We start from the raw sequence: 25,111 nt of genomic DNA, 5'->3' as shown, positions 1-25,111 counted from the left end.
GGCAGGGTGAAGAAAGGGAGTTGTCTTGTCTCCACATTGGTGGAAAACCACACTTCGCCGTTTCTCCCAATCCACCCAGATCCAGGATCATCTGAATCCTCCTCGCCTTCAGTGGAAGCTGGAGAGGATGATGAGGGTGCGACAACATAATCAGGATCTCACTCTCCTGAGTCTGTGGTGTCAGAGGGAGAAGATGATACATGCAATGTATATTGCATGGCAAGTGTGGCATGCAAGTGTGTAAATCCACTTACCTTGTTTTTGTTTAGTCTGCACTTGATTTTCTCAGATACGTCAAGGTAAGTTGACGTAAGGTTCTCTCTCTCTCTCTCTCTCTCTCTCTCTCTCTCTCTCTCTCTCTCTCTCTCTCTCTCTCTCTCTCTCACACACACACACCACACACACAGACACACACACACACACGTTGGGTTCTCATGTTTTATGGGGACTTTCCATAGGCGTAATGGTTTTTATACCGTACATACTAGGGCTGTCACTTTTGTAAAAAAATCCTGTTCGATTTTTGAGACACAAGTGTTCATTGAATCGATTCTAAAATCGATTTTAAATGACGTTTTCATTTTCAACGCTAAATATAGCCTACGCCAATCCACGGACAACTAACGGGCATTAGGATGAAAGTAAAGAGGGCGCTTGAGACGCACAAGTCAGCAATATTTCTGATGATTTATTTTGTGCACAATGACAAACAGGAGTGCAACATTCTGGGAAAAAAAACATTAAGCAGAGTGGACTGCCATAACGTCAAAGAAAAACATTAGCTACAGGCTTTAACATGGCTGCGTTTACAATTATAAATTCCACAACAACAACAACAAAATGTAGCCCATGAAAAGAGGTTGAAAATAAAGCTTTTTAATTTACTAGCCTACACTGAATGTGAAGTTCGTGTGGATAATAATTTAACGTTCAAAATTTAACGTAATTATTCAACCGTTCAAAAAGAAACTTTGAATGAACTTAGCTTGCGAACAGGCCATGTGTTTTTTTTAATTGAACGTAACCGACACTATGCGGGCGTTACTGATGAAACGTGCAAATAAGGCTCTATTACAAATGATTGGACAGGAAAACAAGTCTATCAACATTTTCGGGGTCCAGAGCAGAGCGTTTTTTATTCACTACATGCCCAGCTGTTGAGAAGACGCGCTCCGACCGCACTAATGTCCCAGGGACACTCAGGTACTTCATTGCCAGCTGCGCAAGGTGGGGGTATTTGGAACTGCCAATCTTCCACCACAAAAGCGGGTCGCTGTCAGATGGCAAAGGTGGTTCCTTTTCATAAATCAACATCTCCTGTAAGAGGTCACTTTCGACGTCATTCACTCTTTCGTAGCCCCTTGTGCAGATGTCACCAAACAGATCCCCCATTGCTGTTAAGGCCGTCTGTCCCCTGTTTGATTTCGAGCTGCATGGCTCCGCCTCCACGGGTCCTTTTTTATTTGTTTAATTCGTTCAAAAATAATAGTGTACATTTTGGTTAAAATCGATTCCCTATTTTCGTCTTCGAAACTTGTGTTGGTTGGTCCGATCGATTGTGCAATCGATTTTCGAACGTAAAGTGACAGCCCTAGTACATACCGTATATTCTATCCCCCTACACTGCCCCTGCCCCTAAACCTACCCATCACAAGAGACATTCTGCATTTTTACATTTTCAAAAAACATCACTTAGTCTGATTTATAAGATGTTTTCCTCATGAGGATTTCGGATATTGCCATCTTTGTGGGGACATTTTATTGGTCCCCATAACGTAGGGATTACCAGTCCACACAAACACACACACACACACACACACACACACACACTAATATGCTGTTATACTCCATAGAAAAGTCCATAGAAAACCCAGAAACTAAGCTCTTTTTGCACAGTCCCATCTAAAGGGTTAATGGTGCCACCTGGTTATCAACTGTAAAATTTACACATTTTACCTCTTCCCAACAGGGAAAACCATCAACAATCAAAAATGCATGAGTATATGGTGTCATGGCGATGCAATCAAAAAATTTGGTTATAATGGAAGTCAATGGGTCAAAAACAGCCACAAACAGTAAATGAGGGAGAAAAAAATAAAATCTGATGCTGCACAAAAACTAACAATGCATCAAAGCCAATGTTGTTTCTGATCTTTGACATGTCCAAGACTGTGATAAAAGGTAAAAAAAAAATCCAGTCCACAATCACTTTTTATATTGAAAATAATCATTTTGTGTTTTTTTTCCCACCCAAATCAGTGACATCATTTATGAATTTATTTTTTAACATTTAGTAGTTTTGATCAGGACTGAGGTTGATTAATAGATTTATACAAAAAAATTTGAAAAAAATATTTATCAGAAATTTTTACAGTAGTTTAATTTAGTGGCTGTTTTCATCCACGAACATAACGAAAGGGTAGTGAATTTGAACAATGCACAAGGGTTAATCTAAGCTGTGTCTGTGAAACCAGGCCTTAGTCTTACAGTAACAGTCTCACCCATGTCATAAGATGTGAGCGTGAAGATGGCTTGTCACCAATGGCCATCTGATTTGACATGATTATGTCAAAATGAGGTGTCAAACTACCAAATACATGAACTACACCTCTGGTGTCAAAGACAACGTCGCTAAGGCAATACAAAAATTCTCTGTCTGAAGTATTTCATGTTGTTTCAGAATCTAAATCCATATCAATAACATTAATACAACCCACTCTCAATATGTTCAGTGTTCAAAAACAACAATATGCACAACATTAAAAATTTTTTCAAAATAACACATATTAGAAAGTAACAGTGGCTGGAGCGACAAAACACAAAAACTCTTTTTCTCCCCCTACAGGCTGCTTCGAGTGCTGCATCAAGTGTCTGGGCGGTGTCCCCTATGCCTCTTTGGTGGCCACCATCTTGTGCTTTTCGGGTGTGGCTCTGTTCTGCGGCTGTGGGCATGTGGCACTTACGGGCACTGTGACCATGGTGGAAAACCACTTTTCTCGCATAACCTCCGACCATGCTGCCCTCATTGATGTGTAAGTGTGTTTGTATAAATGGCAATGAAAATGCTCCAAATACCATAAATAGGGATAACTCCCCAATGCTAGTTGTGCCCATATATTTAGATTGCTAATGTGAGGGGCTTGAGGTGTTATATTTGCTACATTAGGGCATATTTAGAGAGATGAAAGAAAGCAAATCTTGATTTTATATCTGGTAACACAATAAGGTTTAATTTGTTAATATTAGTTCACTACATTGGTTAACATAAACTAACAATTAAAGATACTTCTATAACATTTATTAATCTCAGTTAATTTTTCATTTCAACATTTACTCATACATTATTATAATTGAAAGTTGTATCTATTAGTATTTTTTATTGGACCTGAACTAACATGACCTATCAATGAAGAGTTATATTTCCAAATACTGTGCAAATGTATTGCTCATTGTTAGTTCATGTTAGATAGTCAGTGTTCCTGTGGCAGGACACTTTTTTCAGTTTTTTTCCCCTACCATGTATTTTAGTAATCATCATAAATTAGATATCTTTTGAAAGCTTGGACACTGAAATTGAACATTGCTTTACCATGGTATTTTTGATATCAAATTTGGAACACAACTTGGTTAGACATATGGCTTTGATTTTTAGTAATTTTATAGTACAAATTATTTTGTAAAATATATTTTTTGAATAAAATAAAAATGTTTAGTTCAGTGCATTTTCTTTACAGTACATTTATTTAGCTTTTTACACTTGAACTTTTAACTTCTATGAGAATCTGCTGAGCGCCTTATTTAAAAAGAGACAAACCTTATAACCATTAAAGTTCAGATCTAAAAGGGTAGTGGCAGTCAACAGGTGAATGTATTAACCAATGTTAACTAGCACAACCTTATTGTAAAGTGTTGCATTTTATCATTTATTCTACCTGTTTGAATTCATTTCTATGACTGCATGTCCATAAGTATGAACACAATGACATGTTCAAGAGTGAGTATGTGGTGAGTAATGACCTCTAGAGTGCCAGCAAATAACTGGCTGCACTTTCTGTTCTATCATGTCATCTTGAGATTCACTGGGAGTAAATGGCCTTTGATTTCCTGCGTACATATTCAGTGTCAGTGGCCCTGTGCAGTATACACAGTACCTCTGATAAAATCTGCCATGAGTACATCTGCAGCCCCCACACCAAAATCCAATTAATCATAGCCACAATTGTTTACTGAGCAGGAACTCTGGTACATGTAAATCTTAAATAAACCATGACTTTGTGTTTTGGTATCATTTTATCTAAACTGATCTGCTTTCACGTATGTGAGGAATTGAAATTGAATAATTTATTTTTCTCCATATAAATAAGTGATAATGTTGAGAGATTGTTGCCCATTATAGATCTCTCCCATTAGCACATTCACTATAGATAAATGTTTCCATTGTTTTACAGGGTTCAGATCTTGCAGTACATCATCTATGGAATCGCCTGCTTCTTCTTCCTGTATGGCATCATCCTGTTGGCTGAGGGCTTCTACACCACCAGTGCTGTCAAAGAGATGCACAGCGAGTTTAAGACGACTGTGTGTGGACGCTGCATCAGTGCCATGGTAATGTCAGCATGCATATACAGGCATGGACATACAAATCAACCCACCTAGACACATTGGAAAAACATGCCTCTACCTATTCTACCTATACCTGTACCTATACATACAATTGAGTTTTAGTTTATAGCATTCTTTGGACAATACTATGTTTTATCCTCTAAACACTTTTGCCATAGTGCATGATTAGTAAACAAATACATTTTGACGTTTGCATAACATAACCAACCCCACAATGCTTAGTGTAGGACACGATAGAGCATTAACCTTTTAGTGCCACTCGCCAGACATTTAGGGTCCTATTTTAACTATCTGAGCGCATGGTCTGAAGAGCATGGCGCAGGTGCACTTAGGGCGTGTCCGAATCCACTTTTGCTTATTGATGGAAAAATGGTCAGCACGCCAGGGGCATGGTCCAAAAGGGTTAACCTGTTGTCTCTTAATGAGTCTTGTATGTGTTTTGGGCGTAACGTGCAATAAACCAATCAGAGTGTCATCTCCCATTCCCTTTAAAAGCCAGTTGCGCTTGCAACATGGCAGATTCACTATTTACATGGGTGAATGTGCGAGCGGAAAGACTGAACGCTTCTACGTTTAAATCATACCTATGTGACCGTTATCAGTTTGCAGCAGTAAATGAAGAGATGTCACACCGATCACAAGTTCAGTATGGAGTACCGCAGGGCTCAGTGCTAGGACCGCTACTCTTCACCCTGTATATGCTACCACTGGGAGATATTAGGAAGCATGGCGTTAGTTTTCATTGTTATGCTGACGATACTCAGCTCTATATTTCTTCACGCCCTGAAGAAACTTACCAATTCACAAGATTAACGGAATGCATAGCTGATATAAAACATTGGATGACCAGTAATTTCCTGCAACTCAATTCAGAAAAAAAATAATTTTTAATTATTGGACAAAAAAGCTCCACAAGTAGTAACCTAGAATACTGTCTAACACTTGATGGCTGCTCTGTCAAGTCCTCGTCGTCAGTGAGGAACCTGGGTGTGCTCTTTGATACCAATCTTTTGTTTGAAAGCCACATTTCTAGCATCTGTAAAACTGCATTCTACCATCTTAAAAATATATCTAAATTACAGCACATGCTTTCAATGCAAAATGCTGAACAGTTAGTTCATGCGTTCATGACCTCAAGGTTAGATTATTGTAATGCTCTACTGGGTGGTTGCCCTGCTTGCTTAATAAATAAACTCCAGCTGGTCCAAAACGTAGCAGCCCGAGTTCTTAGAACCAGGAAGTATGACCATATTAGCCCAGTTCTGTAAACACTGCACTGGCTGCCTATTAAACATCGCATACATTTTAAAATCTTGCTTATTACTTACAAAGCACTAAATGGTTTAGCTCCCCAATACTTGAGCGAGCTCTTAACATATTATACTCCATCACGTCTACTGCGGTCTCAAAATTCTGGCCAGTTGATCATACCGAGAATATCCAAATCAACTGCAGGCGGTCGATCGTTTTCCTATTTAGCACCTAAACTCTGGAATAGTCTTCCTAACATTGTACGGGAAGCAGACACACTCTGTCAGTTTAAATCTAGACTAAAAACACATCTTTTTTACTATGACCTACACATAAAACACTTTTTCAATTAAATGATTGTAAGGGTGCATTAACTAGGTCAGCCGGAACCAGGAACGCTTCCCATAACACCTGATGTACTCGTTACATCATCAGAAGAATGGCATCTACGCTAATGATAGTCTCTCTGTTTTATCCCGAGGTTTATTGTAGTCAGCCGGATCCGGGTTGTATCCAGATCAGATGGTGGACCTGCGGCCAGACATGACCAACGCAGGACCCTGAAGTGTCTGCAGAGACCGTGTCAATTAGACTCCCCTGAAATTGCATCGTCGACACGGCATCTCAATAAACCCGTCTCCGGCGTGTTGCCTCCGATCCTTCGAATATTCTGATCTATTATGACCTCTGACCTGTAAAGTTTCCAGAATAATAATAATAATACGCTGTTTGTTAATTGGCCAGAGGAGAACTGGCACCCCGACTGAGCCTGGTTTCTCCCAAGGTTTATTTTTCTCCATTAGGTCACCTAATGGGGTTTTGGTTTCCTTGCCACTGTTGCCTCTGGCTTGGCGTGCTCAGTTGGGGACACTCAATTTTTCAATTTTTTTCTACTAAATATCGAAATAAATCTAATTATTAAACTAAATTAACCTTATAAACAAAATTACTGATCTAATTACTGATCTAAAGCCCACACTGTCACTGTATGATAATTGAAATGAACTAATGACATCACCGTTTTCTCCAGAATGGCTAGATGGCTGAATAAAATTATGCTGCATTATTTTCCTGTTTAACACTGTAAAGCTGCTTTGAAACAATCTGCATTGTTAAAAGCGCTATATAAATAAAGTTGACTTGACTTGACTTGACTTACCACTGTGCAGGCTGGTGGTGGTGGTGTAATGGTGTGGGGGATGTTTTCTTGGCACACTTTAGGCCCCTTAGTGCCATTTGGGCATAGTTTAAATGCCACGGCCAACCTGAGCATTGTTTCTGACAATGTCCATCCCTTTATGACCACCATGTACCAGAGATGGGTACTCGAGTTAGTGACTCGGACTCAAGTTGCACTCGGGTCGCATTTTATGAGACTTCAGACTTGACTCGGGACTCGACCTAAAATGACTTCAGTCTTGACTCGACTCGACAAAAAAGACTCGTGAAATTTTAAAAACAACTCAAGTCTTGTTGTAAATGAAAATGTAAGCTTTATTTGAATGTTATAATATCTGCTTCACATGTAGGTGACATGGTAGATCGGACCCTTGTCATATAGAATTTGATTACGGATGTCCATGTATTGCGCGCGTCATAAGAGTCCCATGAAACATGACAAGATTCATCGTGCCATATGTTCTCACATTTGGATGTATTAACACGTCAGATCTAGCCAGATCGGCTAGATACAAAGAATGTGTGGAAAACAATTAAAGACACCGGAACTTCATTGTACTAGACATCGCAGCCATCCACACAGGTTAGTGACATCAGACAGCTCGCTGCTTTACTTAGCTGGGTGGCTCTTTTGGATTGCTAGCCTTATGACAAAAATACTTGAGTAAGTTAGATGTTATAAAGTAACTGATATTGCATGCAGAGTAATGCAAAGAGTGAAAGGTAAAAACATTAATAAAATCGAACCTTTAAACCTAGGACTACGTTTTACTTTTATCAATCTTTTCGCAGCTTTTCTCTAATGTGTGTCTACGAGAGAGAGATAGAAAGATGTTAATCCGTTTATTACTTAAAGCGCATATCACAATCAGCATGCGTACAGTTTTCTATTGACTAGCAACAACTATAGAAACGTTCGGAGGTTTGACATTTTCTGATAATGTCTGTCGTCAAAAACAACGCTGTATAACAAACGTGACTGGCGCCATCTTGTGTCCATTCTGCGACTGTATTGAAAATGACTACTCGTCTTGTTGCCAGGACAATTGTCTTTTTATTTTACATTTATAATGAATTATAACGTAACAGGCTGGATGTATCCCTTACATCTTAGGACCTTTATTACAAACAAAACAGATGATAGAAAGGTCATTTATTTTGTCAAAAAAAAAAATGTAAATATGATTTTTTTTTTTTTTTGTAAGACATAATATGACTTGAGACTCGACTCGGACTCGTGACAAAAGACTCCAGACTTGACTCGGACTCTAGTGATAAAGACTCCAGACTTGACTCGGACTCTAGATGAAAGACTTGTGAACATCTCTGCCATGTACCCATCCTCTGATGGCTACTTCCAGCAGGATAATGCACCATGTCACAAAGCTCGAATCATTTCAAATTGGTTTCTTGAACATGACAATGAGTTCACTGTAAAATAGCCCCCACAGTCACCAGATCTCAACCCAATAGAGCATCTTTGGGATGTGGTGGAACAGGAGCTTCGTGCCCTGGATGTGCATCCCACAAATCTCCATCAACTGCAAGATGCCATCCTATCAATATGGGCCAACATTTCTAAAGAATGCTTTCAGCACCTTGTTGAATCAATGCCACGTAGAATTAAGGCAGTTCTGAAGGCGAAAGGGGGTCAAACACAGTATTAGTATGGTGTTGCTAATAATCCTTTAGGTGAGTGTACGTGCTTATTCAAATGCATTTACCCCCTCCATAAATATTAAACTCTTGTGGACAGATCAGTGCTTTGTACCCAAATTCCAATAATTGCTGCAGATTTCCAGTAAGATCCATCTTTAAAGCATTCAGGCCATGTATGGATGTGTCTTTGTATGTGTGTACGCTTGTGATGTTTTTTAAGCTGGGAATCATGTGTGTATGTTCACATGAGTGATTGTGCTGATCTTGTGGCAACACATCCAAGGTGATTCAGCGTTAAATAGGTCATCATTCTGGGTCACATTCATACTAATATACACTGCAGGATTGAAACAGGATCAAAACTATGAGATTATTCTGTCCATTATGATATTACATATATGGATATTTAGCATGAAAGGCTAACTGCAACAACCTGAACTTCTCTCTTTTTCTTTTTCTTTTTTAAGTTTGTGTTCCTTACCTACATTCTGGGCTTGGGATGGCTTGGCATCTTTGGCTTCTCTGCGGTGCCTGTTTTCCTCTTTTATAACATGTGGACCACGTGTGGTGCCATGAAGTCCCCTATTGCCAATCTAACCTCTGTGGACAACATCTGTGTCGATGTGCGGCAGTATGGTAAAAACCTTGACCATGAATCATTAGATAATACTTGGTTATATTGATTTGCAAAATCAAAATCAATTTACAATGTAAGAAGTTAGTGACTTTGATAGATTGGAGCAGTTAATGTAAATCTGTCAGTATTAACTAGTGTATATTTCCTTTTAAAAATACAATCCTTGCATTTACTACCAATGGAAAACCATATAACCATTCATTCCATTTGATCATCTGTAATTATTCAAGTGTATTGCTTTGGTATTCTTTATAAGTTTTTAGATGAATGTATGTAATACATGTAATAATCTTTTTAGGAATCATCCCATGGAACGCTAGCCCTGGTAAAGCCTGTGGGTCCACGCTAAGTGACATCTGCAATACTAGTGAGGTAAATATTTACCTAATTTGTCCCTGAAGTTTACCACATATAGACTGTTATGAAGTTCTTTAACCCTGTGCAACCTGACATGAAATAAAATGTCAGAAAAATAGTTTTCTTTTAATTATTTTTTTATAAGTTTACTGAGCAAAATAAATAAATGCAGTAAATGCAATTTGAGGCAGTAAGATGCAATTCTGATAGCCTGTAATGTAAATTAATGAGATTTTTATTACAGTATAGCAGACTACTGACATGAAATGCTTATAAATATCAGTTGTTACTCTACCCTTACGGAACAAAAATATATGGAAATATACTGCAAAATATAATGCTATATATTACATAATACATTTCCATATAAGGGAAACAATTGCTTATATTTTTCAATATACTGCAATATATGCATTGAGCATGTATGGCTATTTATTGATACATACAAAATATTTAGAAATGAAGACAAAAATAGCATTACATGTAATATTCATAAAGTTTGTACTCATATGAATGTGAATGTATTGTACTCATATATACACACATTCACGGAATGAGTTACATCAGATTTCTAGTTCCCAGCATGCTTTGCTTCTGACTGTTAAAGGAGAGTAAATGTTAAAATAAAGTGTTATTTCACATGATTTGCTCAATATTAATATAGGGGGAGATTTATTAGTGAATTTTAAAGGGTTTAGGCTTCTGGTATGTCTGAGTTTTTGGGGTTACCGTTGTGCTGAAGAGTAGAGCCTGTGGTTAGGATGATAATTTGCTAAACACTATTAGGGTTATAATTACTTTATGTAAAAAGTAACATCTGTGCTCTCTTCAGCTCAGTGAAAGTCTCATTTTTCTAAATACTTTAGTATATATAGGTGTGCTTATGCTTTTGTTAAGTAGCTTGAAAATATGAAACATTTATAATGTACGTAAATATTAATATGAGAAATATATTATATTATATATTTCTCTATATATAATGCAATATATAGTATATCTGCAATATATTTATACACATGCAGTACCATATCCATACTAATCTAATCACATGTACATCTATATATTATTCAATGAAAAATTGCATTCATTATGATCTATTAGTAAATATATAGTCACATATTCTTCAATATATGAAAAGCGGCAATTCCTTATGTATTATTCAATATATTGTAATATATTAACATAATATATTATTCTGTATATTTTCAAATCATCAAATTTCATAATCATTTAATATATTGATCATTCATATATACGGAAATATATTCATATATAAGGAAATATATTTTCAAATTTTGTATGTACAGTACAGGAATGTACATTCCTCAGAAGCCTGTTGTATCATTTGATACATACATTGAAGTTGTTTATTATTACATTTACTTCAAAACCATTAAAGTTTTCACAGCAAAAAAAAAAAAAAAAAAGACTATAAAGTAGGCTTCATAAGGGTAAAAGGCTGACATTTGTGTGCTTTCTTAAGGAATGTTGACTTGTATTAATTTTGACAGACTAGAGCCAGCGTAAAACATGTTGATTTTCACAATTTCACAATGACAATTACTTCTTTCTTTTTTTTAAAGAAGTCAGGTACATTTCTCAGGCAATGTTATTTAATATTAAATTAGTAATATTACATTTTGTGCGGCTAGTTCTGTAGTTATGTTTTTTCATAGTAATGTTAGTAATGGATTTCATAACATTTCATTGCAGTTCTATCTGTCCTACCATCTTTATATTGTTGCCTGTGCGGGAGCTGGTGCCACTGTGATCGCACTGGTAAGACTTCATGTTAAATGTTCATTTAATTGTTTCCTTAAGTAACTTGTGTTATATCTAGAATATTTGTTGAAAGTGGTCTAAAATTGCTTAGTAAAGAATTGCTCTGAGGTGTAGAGAAAAAGGTGCAATATAGTGCCGTGGAATTATTTTGCAATATTCTGTCATCAGTTTAGGATCTTTAGATACAGATTGAAGTGGTACAGCTTTTGTTGTAAAGTTGCTAAAACAATGTTTGGTCTCACCCACTGGTTTGTCTCTCTTCCATTTAGCTCATCTATGTGATGGCCACAACGTATAACTTTGCTGTGTTGAAGTTTAAGAGCTACGACCACAATCACACCACAAAATTTTGAGCTTTTTGTACGAGGGTAACTGCAAAGTCTGTGAAAGTTGTTCTCAGAGATAGAGAGAAAAAGAGATAGAGTATAAAAGATGTCAGGAAAAAGGTGAGGTAGAGAAATAAATAGAGAATTGTTAGTTCTAATAGCATTGGACTTATTGTAAAGACAATGTAGTGCCTATTAATGTTATTGTCTAATATTAAAACAATGCTTATCATTGTGTTTCTGTACTTGTTTGACAAGGTGTGATCTCTTGATAAAACAAGCACAATACATTTCACTCAGTTGATGTTTTCCATACATTTTACCTGCGTTAACTAGGACCATTCAAGAACAGCACTTATTACCATAATAATGTAGCTTATTTACAGTTTATGAGAAAATTACATTTCAGTAGGCCTAGTGAGAACGTAGCTCTTCTGTTAGTCCAACAACACCTAATGGACAGGCTTAAAACTAGGGGAAAAAACTGATATTTGATCATTTTGTTTCTCCATTTGATTATATTCGCCCTGAGGCACCAGTAGTCCAAATTCAGTCAGATAGAAAAGACAAGGTAAGTGCAGTAGATGAGAAGAGCATAGTTATTGCTGTTATTAAAAGAGGAATAGTCTATAGGAATGTTGTGTTAATGCGCAAAAAGGAAACTTTTACTTTTGCTACTTGTACCTGTGAAGGGTGTGACTGTACTTTTTAACTCTTCATGTGATGTTTTGCATTCATGAAAAATGACAAAAAAAATGCCATTGTCTTTCAGAGACTTTATTGTTAGATGTATCCAACTACTTACTTTAGTATTCTGCTTATTATTGAATTCAAACAGCATGTAGTTTCTGTGCCTTTTGTATTATTCTTAAACCAGTATAGTTCCTGTTTTCAGAAATAATCATAAATAAACAATTATTGTTGAGAAGTTAATTTCTCTTTATTTGATAGATCAGCTCATTTGTTTATTTATTTTTTTACATTTCTTTAGCTACCAGTAGTTCTTACATCATCTTTTATTTGCTAACTGCTTACACATTTTATATTTCATGTGATGGTGGCTACACCGAAAAAAGTGAAACAACTGTGCCATTTAAATTAAGTGCATTTAAATATTGGTATACAGCATAACATAAAATATGATGCATATTTTAAAAAGACATAATAAACATTAAGGTCTTTCGAAGTTGTTTATTTATAGCAAGTAAACCAAATTAAACATGAACTAACAAAATGTTTTTAGTTCTATCTTAAGTGAAAATTGTAAGTCCATAATTATAGCTAATTTCTTTTTTTATGGTAAAATTAAGATGTAAAAATACAAACTTTGGCTTATGTTTAAAGAAAATATATTGATTGAGTGGGGTATGGTCTTTAATAAATCAAACTTTTATGAATGTTTTTGTTTTTGTGAAAGTAGATATGTTTGGTTAATAAATAGAGTTGCAAAAGACCTTATTCTTAAATTGCAACAATTCAGATTTGTCTATTAAACCTTTTTAAATATAATTTGAGAATAACAAATACATTTGGCTCTAACTTTAACAGGTGAAGTGGCTGCAATAATGCGCACCATGAAGTAAACAACAAAAACTTTGTCTTTACTAATAATCCAACAAGAACACGCAGAAGATCTTCAGAGTAATAGTATAACAACCACATAAAGACATAAACGTGACCAATTAAAGAACTGAATGAACTGAAGGTTTAAATACACAGACCGAGCAGTCAAAGGAAAACAGAAAAGGTGTGTAAATTAGAACTATGGAAACTTATGCTGCCTTCACGTGCTATCGGAAGTTTCCTAATTCCCACTTTAGAAGTCGTGATTACGAGCTTGTTGCATTCAAGTGCTTTGTTGTAGGAGTGAACAGGAATCATGGTGGACACCAGGTTATTCTTGCCTATTTATTGGGAAAATCGTATTAAAACCAACGTTATATATAGTCTCCCATGCACCGACGACCATATATTCCAGCTTTCTGCTGATTCTGTAATTTCAGTCAAATGCAGGCTATTTTCGCTGTGTACCAAACATACAATACGTTTCATATGATTACTCTTACATGTAAATATGTACTACATTAATGTCAAGACAAGACGACCTAGCTGTTTTGGGGGGAAAAAACAATAAAACCACACCTGCCACAGCAGTCTAGTTCTCCCCGCCACCATGTTTAAAGCTTATGACACGCCCATCTCGAGAATTGGGGTATCAAAATTATTTCCGAACTTCCCAGTGGTAAACACGACATCAGAGGGCGTTCATGTGCAATTTTTACCTAGGAAACTCGTATTTACGATAATTCCGATAGCACGTGAAGGCAGCATAATAATCACACGGAACTCAGGCAAACCAGAACAGGAAAAACAGAACCAACACAAAATAGAAGAACAGACATCAAACTACACGTTACAGTAACAAAAGCATTTTTTTCAGGATATTCTGATCAACTAATATTGATTTCTGTGTGGTGCAGCTATAATAATTCAGTGAGATTTAGTTACTTAAATGGTTCTTAGAGCAACTAATTAATACGGTCTTAACTCTTATAGCTGGCTTTGGCTAACTAACCCACTCATGACTAATCCTTCCCTCCACCTGTTTCTTCCTCCGTTCTTCTCCCTCTCCGTCTCTCTGCCTATTTTGTTTGTCTCCTTCCCATCTCTACTGTTCACAGATCCACTACCTAATGATCCTGGCAGCAAACTGGGCCTACATAAAGGGAGCATGTCAGCAGACTCATGCCTACCAGGACATCAAGACCAGGGATGATCAAGAATTGCAGGATGTGCAGTCACGCTCCAAGGAGGGTCTAAACTCGTACTCATAAACAGTTCTCTCTGCTCTGTTCTACCCCACCTCTACCTAACCTGCTCTCTAGACCACACCAAAACACTTGCACACACACACACACACACACACACACACACACACAGCCGCTGCAATTTCCTGCCACTTTCAGATGAAACACTGCGCAAACTAACACTGCTAAGTGGTGCGCTATCCTGACTTTACATCATAACAGCGGTATAAGTTGGTTATAATCATGATGAAACGCATTCAGGGAAGTAATTGAACATCTGTAACAAATGATGAGTGGAATCATCCCTGATACAGTTAATAGTGATATGATGTGTTTTGCTCATCCACTGGTATAAAAGTGTATGTATACTAGAATTGTACTGTCATTTTGCAAGTATTTTTGCATTGGTAGAAAGTGTATGTACAAGTGAAGAGTCATGGTTATAACTGGGTTATGTTTGGTTTTATGATGCATTGTCTTGGTGAAGCGCTGCTTACATGATAGACTGTCTGCACTAACTCCTCACAAACATTTTGCAGGAACTTCCTTTTTGGTGTTTTATACATATATAAATATATATAAATGTGTGAAAGTGAGTGAATGTTGTGGTTTTTTTGTTTTATTTTTTTTAATTATGGGTGCCAGGTTGTGTATTGAAAATGTCTGTTTACTTATAATCTTTCTCTGGGCTCTCTCTATGTTAGATATCTGAATTCACCTCTTTTTCAAACCTTCTTACTTTATTTTAATTTAAATGTATTTGTTTGAGGGGTGGGGGAATAATACCGGTTCTTGACAAATTGCACTAATCTTGTAATAGAAAGCAGGTATATTAACACACACACACACACACACACACACACACACACACACACACACACACACACACACACACACACACACACACACACACACACACACACACACACACACACACACACACACACACACACACACCAGTAAAAATATTTCTCTTTAAAGGACTTTTTCTCAAATCTGTCAGTCTTGAGTATTATCTAGTACTCAACCCTCAAAATGTTATCTAGAAAACAGTATCTGACTGATATATATCTGGCAAAACAATTTAGGTGTCTTTGTTTTTATGGGGGGAAAAAATAATAGACAACGATTTCCTGATAAAATAACAGAAACTGCCCTCATCAGCCATACAGGTACTTTCCTTCAATTTTGTTGCTAAATCTAGGTATTGTTATTATGGCGAGATCAATGTTTACCATGAGATTTATGAAATGATTGTGACTCCTCTGTGTGAGTTATTGCTATGTGGACGTGGAACTTGGAAAATAGTTTGAATTTAGTCAAATAACGCAGCCTTGTTTTTGCAGTGTTTCTTTTTCCTAACTGGTTTCTCTCTCTTTCTAGTACTACTTTTACAATATGACTCTCTTTTTATTGATCTGTCTTTTAACTGAAATAATTATTCTCTGTAATGTCTCTGTAAATATAAGCATGTTAGTATTGTCCACATATACAATTGTTTTACTACCAATTATATGCCATTTCTTGCTGTATGTTAAATTCTGTTAAAGCGAGCTTAAAGGAATGTGTCCATTAATCTATTTACCCTGTTTTTGAAAAAGAAAATGTGTGCCTGGATGTTCTATTGTTCCCTCATTATTGCATGAAGGAGAGATTTTTCATTTTGCTTTGCAGTACTTAAGTGATGTGTAGTCCATTGTTATAATGAACTACAATTGACAGTGTCCCCCCTCCCCCAAAAACAATTCACTGTATGTTGATGGAAAGTCTTAGTTGTTTCATAGTCCATTTTATTTGAGGTCAGATGTTTTATGAATCCTGTATAGTGATTTTTGTAACCTTCTCTAGTAAAATATTTTCTATGATCTATATGAACTGATATGTTTATTATTTAAAAAAAGCACCTGTGCAAAAGATACAGGATCATCTTCATCTTTGCCGGACTGCCTTATAACTTAAATGCATTACAAGGTAACTTCATCATTTCTATTTTAAGCCTTTCTGCGGTTTGTGCATATTAAATGTGTATTTTTGTCGTAATTGCGCCACCTGGTGTAGGAATGTGTGCCCCTATTTTTGTAATTTAAAAATATCTCAACATTGCCCTTAAAGGGATATTTCACCAAAAAATGAACATTAGCACATGATTTACTCACCCTCAAGTCCTCCTAGGTGTATATGACATTCTTCTTTCAGACAATTACAATCAGATTTATAATTAAAAATGTCCTGGCTCTTACAAGCTTTATAATGGCAGTGAATGGCTGTTTCTGTTTTGAAGTCCATAAAAGTGCATGCATTCATTATAAAAGTAATTCACACGGCTCCGGGAGGTTAATAAAGGCTTTCTGAAGCGAAGCGATGCGTTTGTGTAAGAAAAAATATCCATATTTAAAACTTTACAAACTGTAAAGTTTATTTCTAACTAACTGTCATACGCGCATTCATGAGAGACTGACGTTCCAGCGAATGACGGAGTATGCAGCCATAGCGTAAGTTCCAGTGATGAACGCGGAAGCACAGAGGATAGAGCAAAACAAAACTTGGTTCTCACCGGAGCATCCTACATCATACGCTGAAACGCCAGTCTCTCGTGAACGCGCATACGACAGTTAGCGGAAGTTAGATTAAAGTTTGTAAAGTTTTACATATGAATATTTTTCCAACACAAACGCTTTGCTTCAGAAGGCCTTTATTAACCTCCCGGAGCCATGTGGAGCACTTTTATGATGGATAGATGCACTTTTATGGACATTTACTGCCATTATAAAGCTTGGAAGAGCCAGGACATTTTTTAATATAGGCCTAACTAGTAAGAATAACAGGGAATAAAACCAATACTTTTAATTCAGTAATATTTCAATGAAATATTAACAAATACAAATCAAATGTCGCAAACTGGGATGAGCATGCAGGGTCATTATGAAAATCATTTTGTGACAAAAATTATGCACAGATGTAAAAGGAAATTCACACCTAAATGTCTTTGTAATGGTATATATTCTGTATTCAGTTTTTACATTCTGGTATATTAAAAAAAATGTTAGCCCATTCAAAGTAAAGTGATAATACAAAATATTTTTACAAATATGCTAAAAAAAAAAAATCACACTTCATGACATTCCAATACGTCTTATGATGCAAGATTAAATAAGACAGACAAACAAACAAACCTGTGCTAAATGCACTTAAAGTAACACAGCATGTACATTACATAGTGCACTTGGAAAATGAGACAAAAACACATTCTAGTGTTCATGAGTGTAATAGCTGATATTTATTTCTCAACTGTGAACAGCATTAGAATTTGTTGGCTGGAGGATCTCACTGATCCCTGTTTGGTTTACCAACATTGATAATTTAGACATCACAGAGGAAGGTAATCCAGTGCTTTGAAATGATGGCAAATGAATGCAAACCAAATAGATTATTTTACAGTTTAAACAAGGCATGTAATTCTAAAAGTCTCTTCATTTATGTCATTTGTTCAGAGCTGGACTAATGTTTGAAATGATATAGCTCCGCAATGACAGAAATGCTGTACCAAAGTAAGCATAGGCTACCGCACACAAGAAGTTATTTCTGGCATCTGCTGTTTTGATGAGCATGCACTTACAGTATTGCTAGCACATGAGTGTTATTCAGTTGTGTTCATTTAATTAAAAAGAATCAACAGCACGAGCCGTTAGAACGCGGCTTTCTGCGTAGGTCAATGGTGTCTGTGGGCAGAAGATGTTCTGCACGATCTTCAGACGCGAACACACGCCTAACTGCTTCCTCGAAAGCAGCTGAGACATTAATGGCATCCTTTGCGCTTGTTTCAAAGTATGGATATCCACCATTCTCTTGACACCACCTTTGAGCTTCTTCCATTGACACCTGACGCTCCGTCACATCTACTTTATTTCCTAGAACAACAAAAGGAAATTTCTCTGGGTCCCTGACATCTGCGTAGTATGCAAACTCTTTCGTCCAGTTGCTGAGGTTCAGGAAACTTTGATTATCATCCACGCTAAATGTAAGCAGACAGCAGTCAGACCCACGGTAAAAGGGTGTTCGGAGACTTCTGAACCTCTCCTGGCCTGCTGTGTCCCAGATCTGTAGGGTAACCGTGTGACCATCCACCTCCAGCTCTTTGTTAAGAAACTCTACACCGATTGTGTGGAATAGATGTGAATCAAACTTGTTGGAGACATAGCGGTTCATGAGGGATGACTTTCCCACGCCGCCATCCCCCAGCAGAATCACCTTCAGCAAAGATGATTTGGTGGTCATGATCAAGAACTTTCATAGGCTACCTCACATAAAGTCCTGAAATGAAAATCAGAAATCAAAATTAGCAAGCTTTGAAATGCACATCTCACTTTGAAGATATAATCCTGAAGCTCACAATCTGAATTGATCAGTTTTTTTGTTAAAAGTGTTATAAATAGGCAGCACTATATATATATATATATATATTTTTTTTTTTTTTTTTTTTTTTGTGAGTCGTGAGGTAGGCTATGTGTTGAGACTGGAAAACATGCCTCCTTTTCAGAGCAGCTTTCTGGCCTAAATACATATGAATGCCATTAAATCAGCACAGCTCGGATCATAATGGTATCTTTAATTTGGAGTTCTGATGAACACTTTGGCCGAAGACATTGTTCGTCACACAAATAGTTATTTTTGAAGCTACTGTCCTGTGACAGGAGCAGCTAATCGGAGCCCCGGAAGAGCTGGTCATGTGAGACATAAAGTCCTTTCACGGATAGTCCTGTCTTCATTAAATAAAAAAATAGTATGAAAAATAAATGAAATAAACAAATCAAACATAATGCAAGGTATCCGTTGGACTTATAATTATAACCTTCTACTTTTCATTAGCCAACAGAATGAGTCGAAAACGAATAAGACACATTTTGAAGAACAGTAGCAAATAAAAGTTTTACGAAACGTAAGGCTACTCGTGACGTCTTAATAGCAATCATTTAAGAACCCGACAGCGCTGCTCATGCGTTTACAACAGAAAACTCGACAGCGAAGTTAATCAATGCCAAGCTGAAGGACTGTTACAAGCTACTGTTTTCATAAAGCAAATAGTCATAGGAAACGTAATATTGTGACAAGACATCGCTTTAGTGTAAGAGAAAATGTGGCATTCCATTCAATCGCATGATCAAACCGGCAGATTGAGACGCTCGCGCCATCATTCCTGTAAAGGTCCTGTCAAATTCTACACTTGGCAATTCGTACAGTTAAAACATGTGTAACGTTAGTTTAGGAAATCTACATACCGTTGAGAAGTCAGCAATGAATGTCTAAGGGCTGTGTTAGCAGCGCCATTCCTTAAAGTACAACCAGCATCCTCCACGTATAGTGCGTCTCCAAGACATGGCGCCCCTGGGCTGGCCAAAGCTACTGCTCATATGACCGAGCTGCTCATTTCTAAGACGTCTAACATGATATCAGTTAGTAAAACAACACGGAAATTGAATTGTTTTCGTAACTGAGGGCAGCCTGATACTGTAAAAATATTTCAATGTAAACTAAATATTCTCTTGAAGTGCCTTTTCCCTAATATTTGGTTGGCATTTAGGCCTATTAATTATTAACGGTCTGTGATTGACGACAGCATTGTCAGCGAGTCACTAACCAAATACTGTCCCTGCGAGTTTTACCGAACACATTCTCTGATGTCTTGATCACAAACACACAGCATGTCATTACATTATAAAGCTTAGGCTAGAGCTTTACAGCGTGTTAGAACTTGTGCAAGAGGACATGAGAGGAATATAATCTTAAAGATTATACAATCAATGTTTGCCTCATCATGGAATGTTGCGATGAACAGCTTTACACATAGGCTTACCTTGATAATATAACAGTTTACCCTAAGTTAAATCTCTAACTTGTCTGACCGCTAAACCGAATAGAAAGTTCAAGATGAGGTTAAAGCAGTTGTTAAATAGCTTTTAAAAAGGACAACCCTGTCTCAATAGTATAACAAAAATATAATTTCCATGCGAATCTTTCCACATTTAATTCCAAATGTGTACATGCTTTAAACCAGAAAACAAGACTTAGATCAACAATATTTTTAAGTGAAGATATCTGAGGGCTTTTTTATTTTTTAAATGAAATATGCAGCCTTTAGCCTTTGGACCCTATCTTGGGCAGATTACCAGGTCACATGCTTTCTGCATGTGCCACGCTTTCTGTCACATGTTTGCTGAGCTTAGACACAAGAACACATTTTGTGCATGGGTTGTGCTTCTCCTTTTTTTTGCCTATCTGAAAGTCAAATGACTGTTTCTCGTGCATTAATTTAGTTTAAGACTGTAGTCAAAGTCATTAATAGAGTAGCAAAGACCAAACTCCTGACCTCTGAAAGAGATGACAGGGGAAAAACAAAAAGGGGGGGGAAACATAAACATAATACATATTACTCTAGAATGTTTTCAAACTAAATATATTTATTTTACCTGCATAAACCTTCAAATCAGATAAAAAAAATTAAAAAAACCTTTTCATGAAATTCATGCATAGGCCCTATTCATGTTTATCAACTAAATTCAATCCTAACAGTGTGTGTGAGAGATATAGGAAAGAGACTGAATATATTTTACAAAAAGGGTAATTTTGTGTGTCAAATCAACCAAATTTTAGAAACTTACCCAGCCCAAATTTGAGATTTTGTTAACATTTGGAGCCAAATTACAGGGGTGTAAAATGACATTAGGAAGATGGCAGCATCATTATTTTATTTTTACACAGAAATTGGTAGGTTTATTAGTAAAAATCTGTTGAATTTAGCTATCTTTTTTACATGCCAACAGTGACAGTTCAAAAATTGGAAAAAGCACTTCTTGTGTTTTTGCCCAAAGTTTGCATGCCTGTCTCTCAAGAAGTATTGAAGATCTCTTAATATCCTTTTATAATTAGTTTTTTAACAATCTTTTCTATTGGTATCCATATTTTCAAGGCCTATGGTTCAATTCCAGAGATACTGTGATCTCAATATGGCTCTATTAACTGATAAATTGTACACGTATTTTTAGTGATCAAAAACCAAATGTGGGACACTTTTGTATATAGGTCACTTTTGTATGAACTACGTTACATCCCAATATCTCTGTGGTTGAACCATATAACATTCCAAAAGAAAGGTTTCATAGGAACAATAATCTAAAAATATATTAAGATATCTTTAATCCCTCTTGAGTAAACCTATGTTGAGTTAGGTTGAGAGAGGTATGTTGTACGCAATTGTTTTAATAGAGGGAAACAAGATACATTTCTAGGGAGTTTTAAACTTTTAACACAAGAAGTATTTTTTTTGCAAAGAGACCTACATTTGGTTTTTGACCCCTGAAAATGTATACAGTTTGTCAATTTACTCATGGAGCCACAATGAATCCCCATTTCTCTGGAAATGAACCATCTTGGGCCTTGAATTAAGATACCATAAAGAGAGTTTGTTAATCTTTCTTTATGGTCTATCTTTAGAATCTAAAAGGATATTAAAATATCTTTAATACTTCTTGAGTGTCAGGCATGCAAACAAGTGCTTTTTCTTATTTTTGAACCGTCACCGTTGTCATATAATGCAACAAAGATTACCCCCCCCCCCCCCCCCTAATCTGGCTCCAAATATTAGGTGAAAATTGTCTTTTGACCCCCCTCTACAAAACAGTGGATTACTCAGTACATAGTATACATTCATGACATTTAATATTTTGGCTTTCTTCTTAATTTATGTAATTCTTATACCAGAAAAAAAAATCTACATTTTTAGCCAAGGACCTCTGACACGGAATGACACGAAAGTATGTTTGAGAAAAAAGTAAATCACAGATAAATAACATCACGTGTAAAGCCAGGGTCAAAATCGACAAGCACACAAAAGGTGTAACTTTTTTAATGGTTAATGGTTAATAATAAAAAAAAAAAAAAATGTAATGGTTAATGGTTCATTTTCAAAAAAATGTTTTCAGAGTCAAAACATTATGAGGGTTCATTGCACCAAACTGAAAGCCACAAGAAAGTTAATCTGACTGAAAAAAAAAATACTTGATTTAACTGTGCACAGAAAGGTACAGAAAAACACTGTACAAAAACACAGATACTGCATTCATCATTATTATCAATACATATACACACACTTGCTCAAAGGCAAACCCAGTTGCTGTGGTACCACTGCTCTCCACAATTAGCACAGGTCATAAAAGTCATTGAATCATTATCTGCACTGCCACTGCGTACCCACGTGGGTAGGAACAGCATCCCTTGTGAGATCTGTGTTACCCTGCAGTCAAAACTGCCACAGCGCCTGCAGCAAACTTTATTGGTGGGTGTCCCTTCCACCGCCTCTGGTAACTGATGCTCACTGATGCCCAAAGTGGTGTAACCTTCCCTGAGCTGTCGAAGTTCTGCCCCTGCCATTTCCTCTGCAGACATCCGGGCAAATGTCTCTGGAGTCAGGTGTCCTGACATAAGGCCTTGGCGTAGATGAGGGTTCTTTGGGTTCTTTAGGTTGGCCACCTTGCTCCTGATACAGGACTTGTACTTAAGCTGGTTTCTTTCATAAAGAGCATGAACATGTGCTTCAATGTCCTGAGCAAGGGCTTTCTGTTTGTCCATATGATCTGAGTCTTTTTGCTGATTTGGGGTAAGAGCCTGGAAAATAAGTAAGATGCATTTGGATCTCAATGCCGTGGAGTTAGAGGAAGTGCCGGGCTGATTTGTGTTTTGAGGAACTGAGGTTCTAAAATCGTCCTCTCTATCAGATCTATGTAATGCTATGGCTGCAGTGAAGCTTTCTTCCTCATGTTGTAGCTGAAAAGATTCAGTGTTGTTTGCTGGACAGGGCTTTTCAGAGGATAATTTATCTGAGTACACGCTACTTTCTTTACATGTGTCCTGTTTTACATCCTTTGTTATATCACATTGCTCTGTGTTGCACGTAAATGCTTGATTCTCGTTCCCCTTTTCATGTAAGTGCTGAGATCCACTGGGTACAGAGGGGATTACCAAAGACTCCTCAACAGTAGGCAGGTTATATGTCTCTAGGTCTTTGTCCTCCCATGTGTCTTTGTTGTTGTTTATCAGCATAGGTGACAACTTGAACAACTTCTTCCATTTTGAGAGCAAGCTCTTTGCTATTGTTTTAGCACTCACAGTTGGACAGAACTTAAGTAGCTTATAAAGAACCTTCACAATTTCTGTAGTCTGAATCTGCTCTAATGTGACAGAAATGTTATTCAGATCGGTCAGTAATGACACAATATCGTCATAGCTGCCATCATTGTGCAACTTTTCTATTTGTATAGCATAATGATTTATCTCTTTAGTATTCATGGCCTCTTAGCCTCCATTAAACTAAACAATACAGCAAGGGAAGTTTCTTACTTCAACGGCGTTTAGCCTACATGCACACATGCATTTGTTAATAAGAATAAACGGCTGAAAATATGAATAAAATAATACATTTCTAAATTGCAGACTAACGCTACGCATTCACCTTCCAAAAAACACGTATCTTCTTGGTAAACCGTTCAGTAGTAAAAGCCTTTCAAAAGGGAGAATTCGCGATCCTTCCGCCATGTCTGAAATATTCCAATAACATTTTACACATAGCAAAACCTATAGATGGCGTAGTTGCTCAACTTTTTCCAATACTTTTTTTTGTCATTTTGCAGTCATGAAACACATTTAGGGGACACGGTTATTGACAGCGTAGGAGTGCGCGTGGCACTACCTAACGCATGGTTAGTTGTAACGCGCATGTTTTAACTCTTTCACACACATGCCAGAATGACGAAACTTAGGTTGCGTCTCAATCAGCTCCCTAGTTCAGTAGTCAGGGCACTGATCAGGGAGTCAGCCCATTGACTTATGTCCTTATCAGTGCCCTGACTACTGAACTAGGGAGCTGATTGAGATACACCCTTAGTGTAGGACTAGGCTATATCTAAGTTTTTGAAATATATTTTCATTTTTAAATGGTCATTTAACACTATAGCCTACTTGTTATATTTCGTAGGCTACATTGGCATTAAATTACAACAATTATAAAATACAACATTGCGAGGGAATTTCTAAAACAATCTTTCTTTCTTTTTTCTGAATTCCGTAATCTATTTGTTTGTAATAGGGTCTGTAAATGCTATGTTTTTATTTTTCTGCTAGTGGACCAAATGGGAACACAACAAATATTGTCTGCTGTTGCATACACTGTAAAAACAATTCAGGTCTCCAATAGAAAATTTTCTAGTGACTGATCACATCTAAATTTTTCAGTTGGCCAAAATGAATTTTTGTGAATTGATGCAATTTAATTAACATAAATTCAATTTGGCCAACTAAAAAATGTAGATGTGATCAGTCACATGTTCCTGATAAATGGCCCTTGAATATAGCAACAGAGAACAAATCAATGAATGTGGATACTTCTTGCAGTTCTTCGATGATAGTCTGGCATTTGATGCTGTTTGGACTGCAAGTTCATT

The 25,111-nt window shown here is 36.7% G+C and overlaps 3 protein-coding genes across 6 annotated transcripts in view; 1 reads left to right on the top strand and 2 right to left on the bottom strand.

Annotated features, from left to right (window-relative positions):
* Positions 1-16,491, top strand: part of gpm6ba (glycoprotein M6Ba) — a 76,254-nt gene extending 59,763 nt beyond the window's left edge. For 2 of the 4 annotated variants that reach the window (XM_079812887.1, XM_079812886.1), the window contains exons 2-7: positions 2,846-3,032; positions 4,449-4,605; positions 9,180-9,348; positions 9,648-9,721; positions 11,420-11,485; positions 14,496-16,491. In XM_079812887.1, coding sequence (XP_079669013.1) covers positions 2,846-3,032; positions 4,449-4,605; positions 9,180-9,348; positions 9,648-9,721; positions 11,420-11,485; positions 14,496-14,648 — 806 coding nt within the window. In that variant the 3' untranslated portion in view covers positions 14,649-16,491. Of the gene's footprint in view, positions 1-2,845; positions 3,033-4,448; positions 4,606-9,179; positions 9,349-9,647; positions 9,722-11,419; positions 11,486-11,757; positions 13,210-14,495 lie in introns of those variants that run through there. The other 2 variants (XM_079812889.1, XM_079812888.1) reach the window with 2 other exon arrangements.
* Positions 16,492-17,451: 960 nt separating this feature from the next.
* Positions 17,452-20,370, bottom strand: LOC307123985 (ras-related protein Rab-9A-like). The gene is made up of 2 exons (XM_079812899.1): positions 19,898-20,370; positions 17,452-18,932 (listed from the first exon to the last, which is right to left on the bottom strand). The coding sequence occupies exon 2, from the start codon at positions 18,894-18,896 to the stop codon at positions 18,291-18,293; it is 606 nt and encodes a 201-aa protein (XP_079669025.1). The 5' UTR covers positions 18,897-18,932; positions 19,898-20,370; the 3' UTR covers positions 17,452-18,290.
* A 2,115-nt stretch (positions 20,371-22,485) lies between these two features.
* On the bottom strand, positions 22,486-24,220 carry tceanc (transcription elongation factor A N-terminal and central domain containing). The gene has a single exon (XM_079812873.1). The coding sequence runs from the start codon at positions 23,958-23,960 to the stop codon at positions 22,770-22,772; it is 1,191 nt and encodes a 396-aa protein (XP_079668999.1). The 5' UTR covers positions 23,961-24,220; the 3' UTR covers positions 22,486-22,769.
* Between the last annotated feature and the right edge of the window lie 891 nt (positions 24,221-25,111).

Source organism: Gobio gobio (assembly GCF_949357685.1).
Source record: "Gobio gobio genome assembly, chromosome: 3".
In the NCBI taxonomy this organism is placed as follows: Eukaryota; Metazoa; Chordata; class Actinopteri; order Cypriniformes; family Gobionidae; genus Gobio; species Gobio gobio.
Note: the sequence above shows the minus strand (reverse complement) of the source record. Positions and strands in the feature narration are given on the sequence as shown.

Bases quoted from the DNA above. Each gene is read 5' to 3' on its own strand.
- LOC307123985 (XM_079812899.1), bottom strand. From the start codon at position 18,896: ATGACCACCAAATCATCTTTGCTGAAGGTGATTCTGCTGGGGGATGGC.
- tceanc (XM_079812873.1), bottom strand. From the start codon at position 23,960: ATGAATACTAAAGAGATAAATCATTATGCTATACAAATAGAAAAGTTG.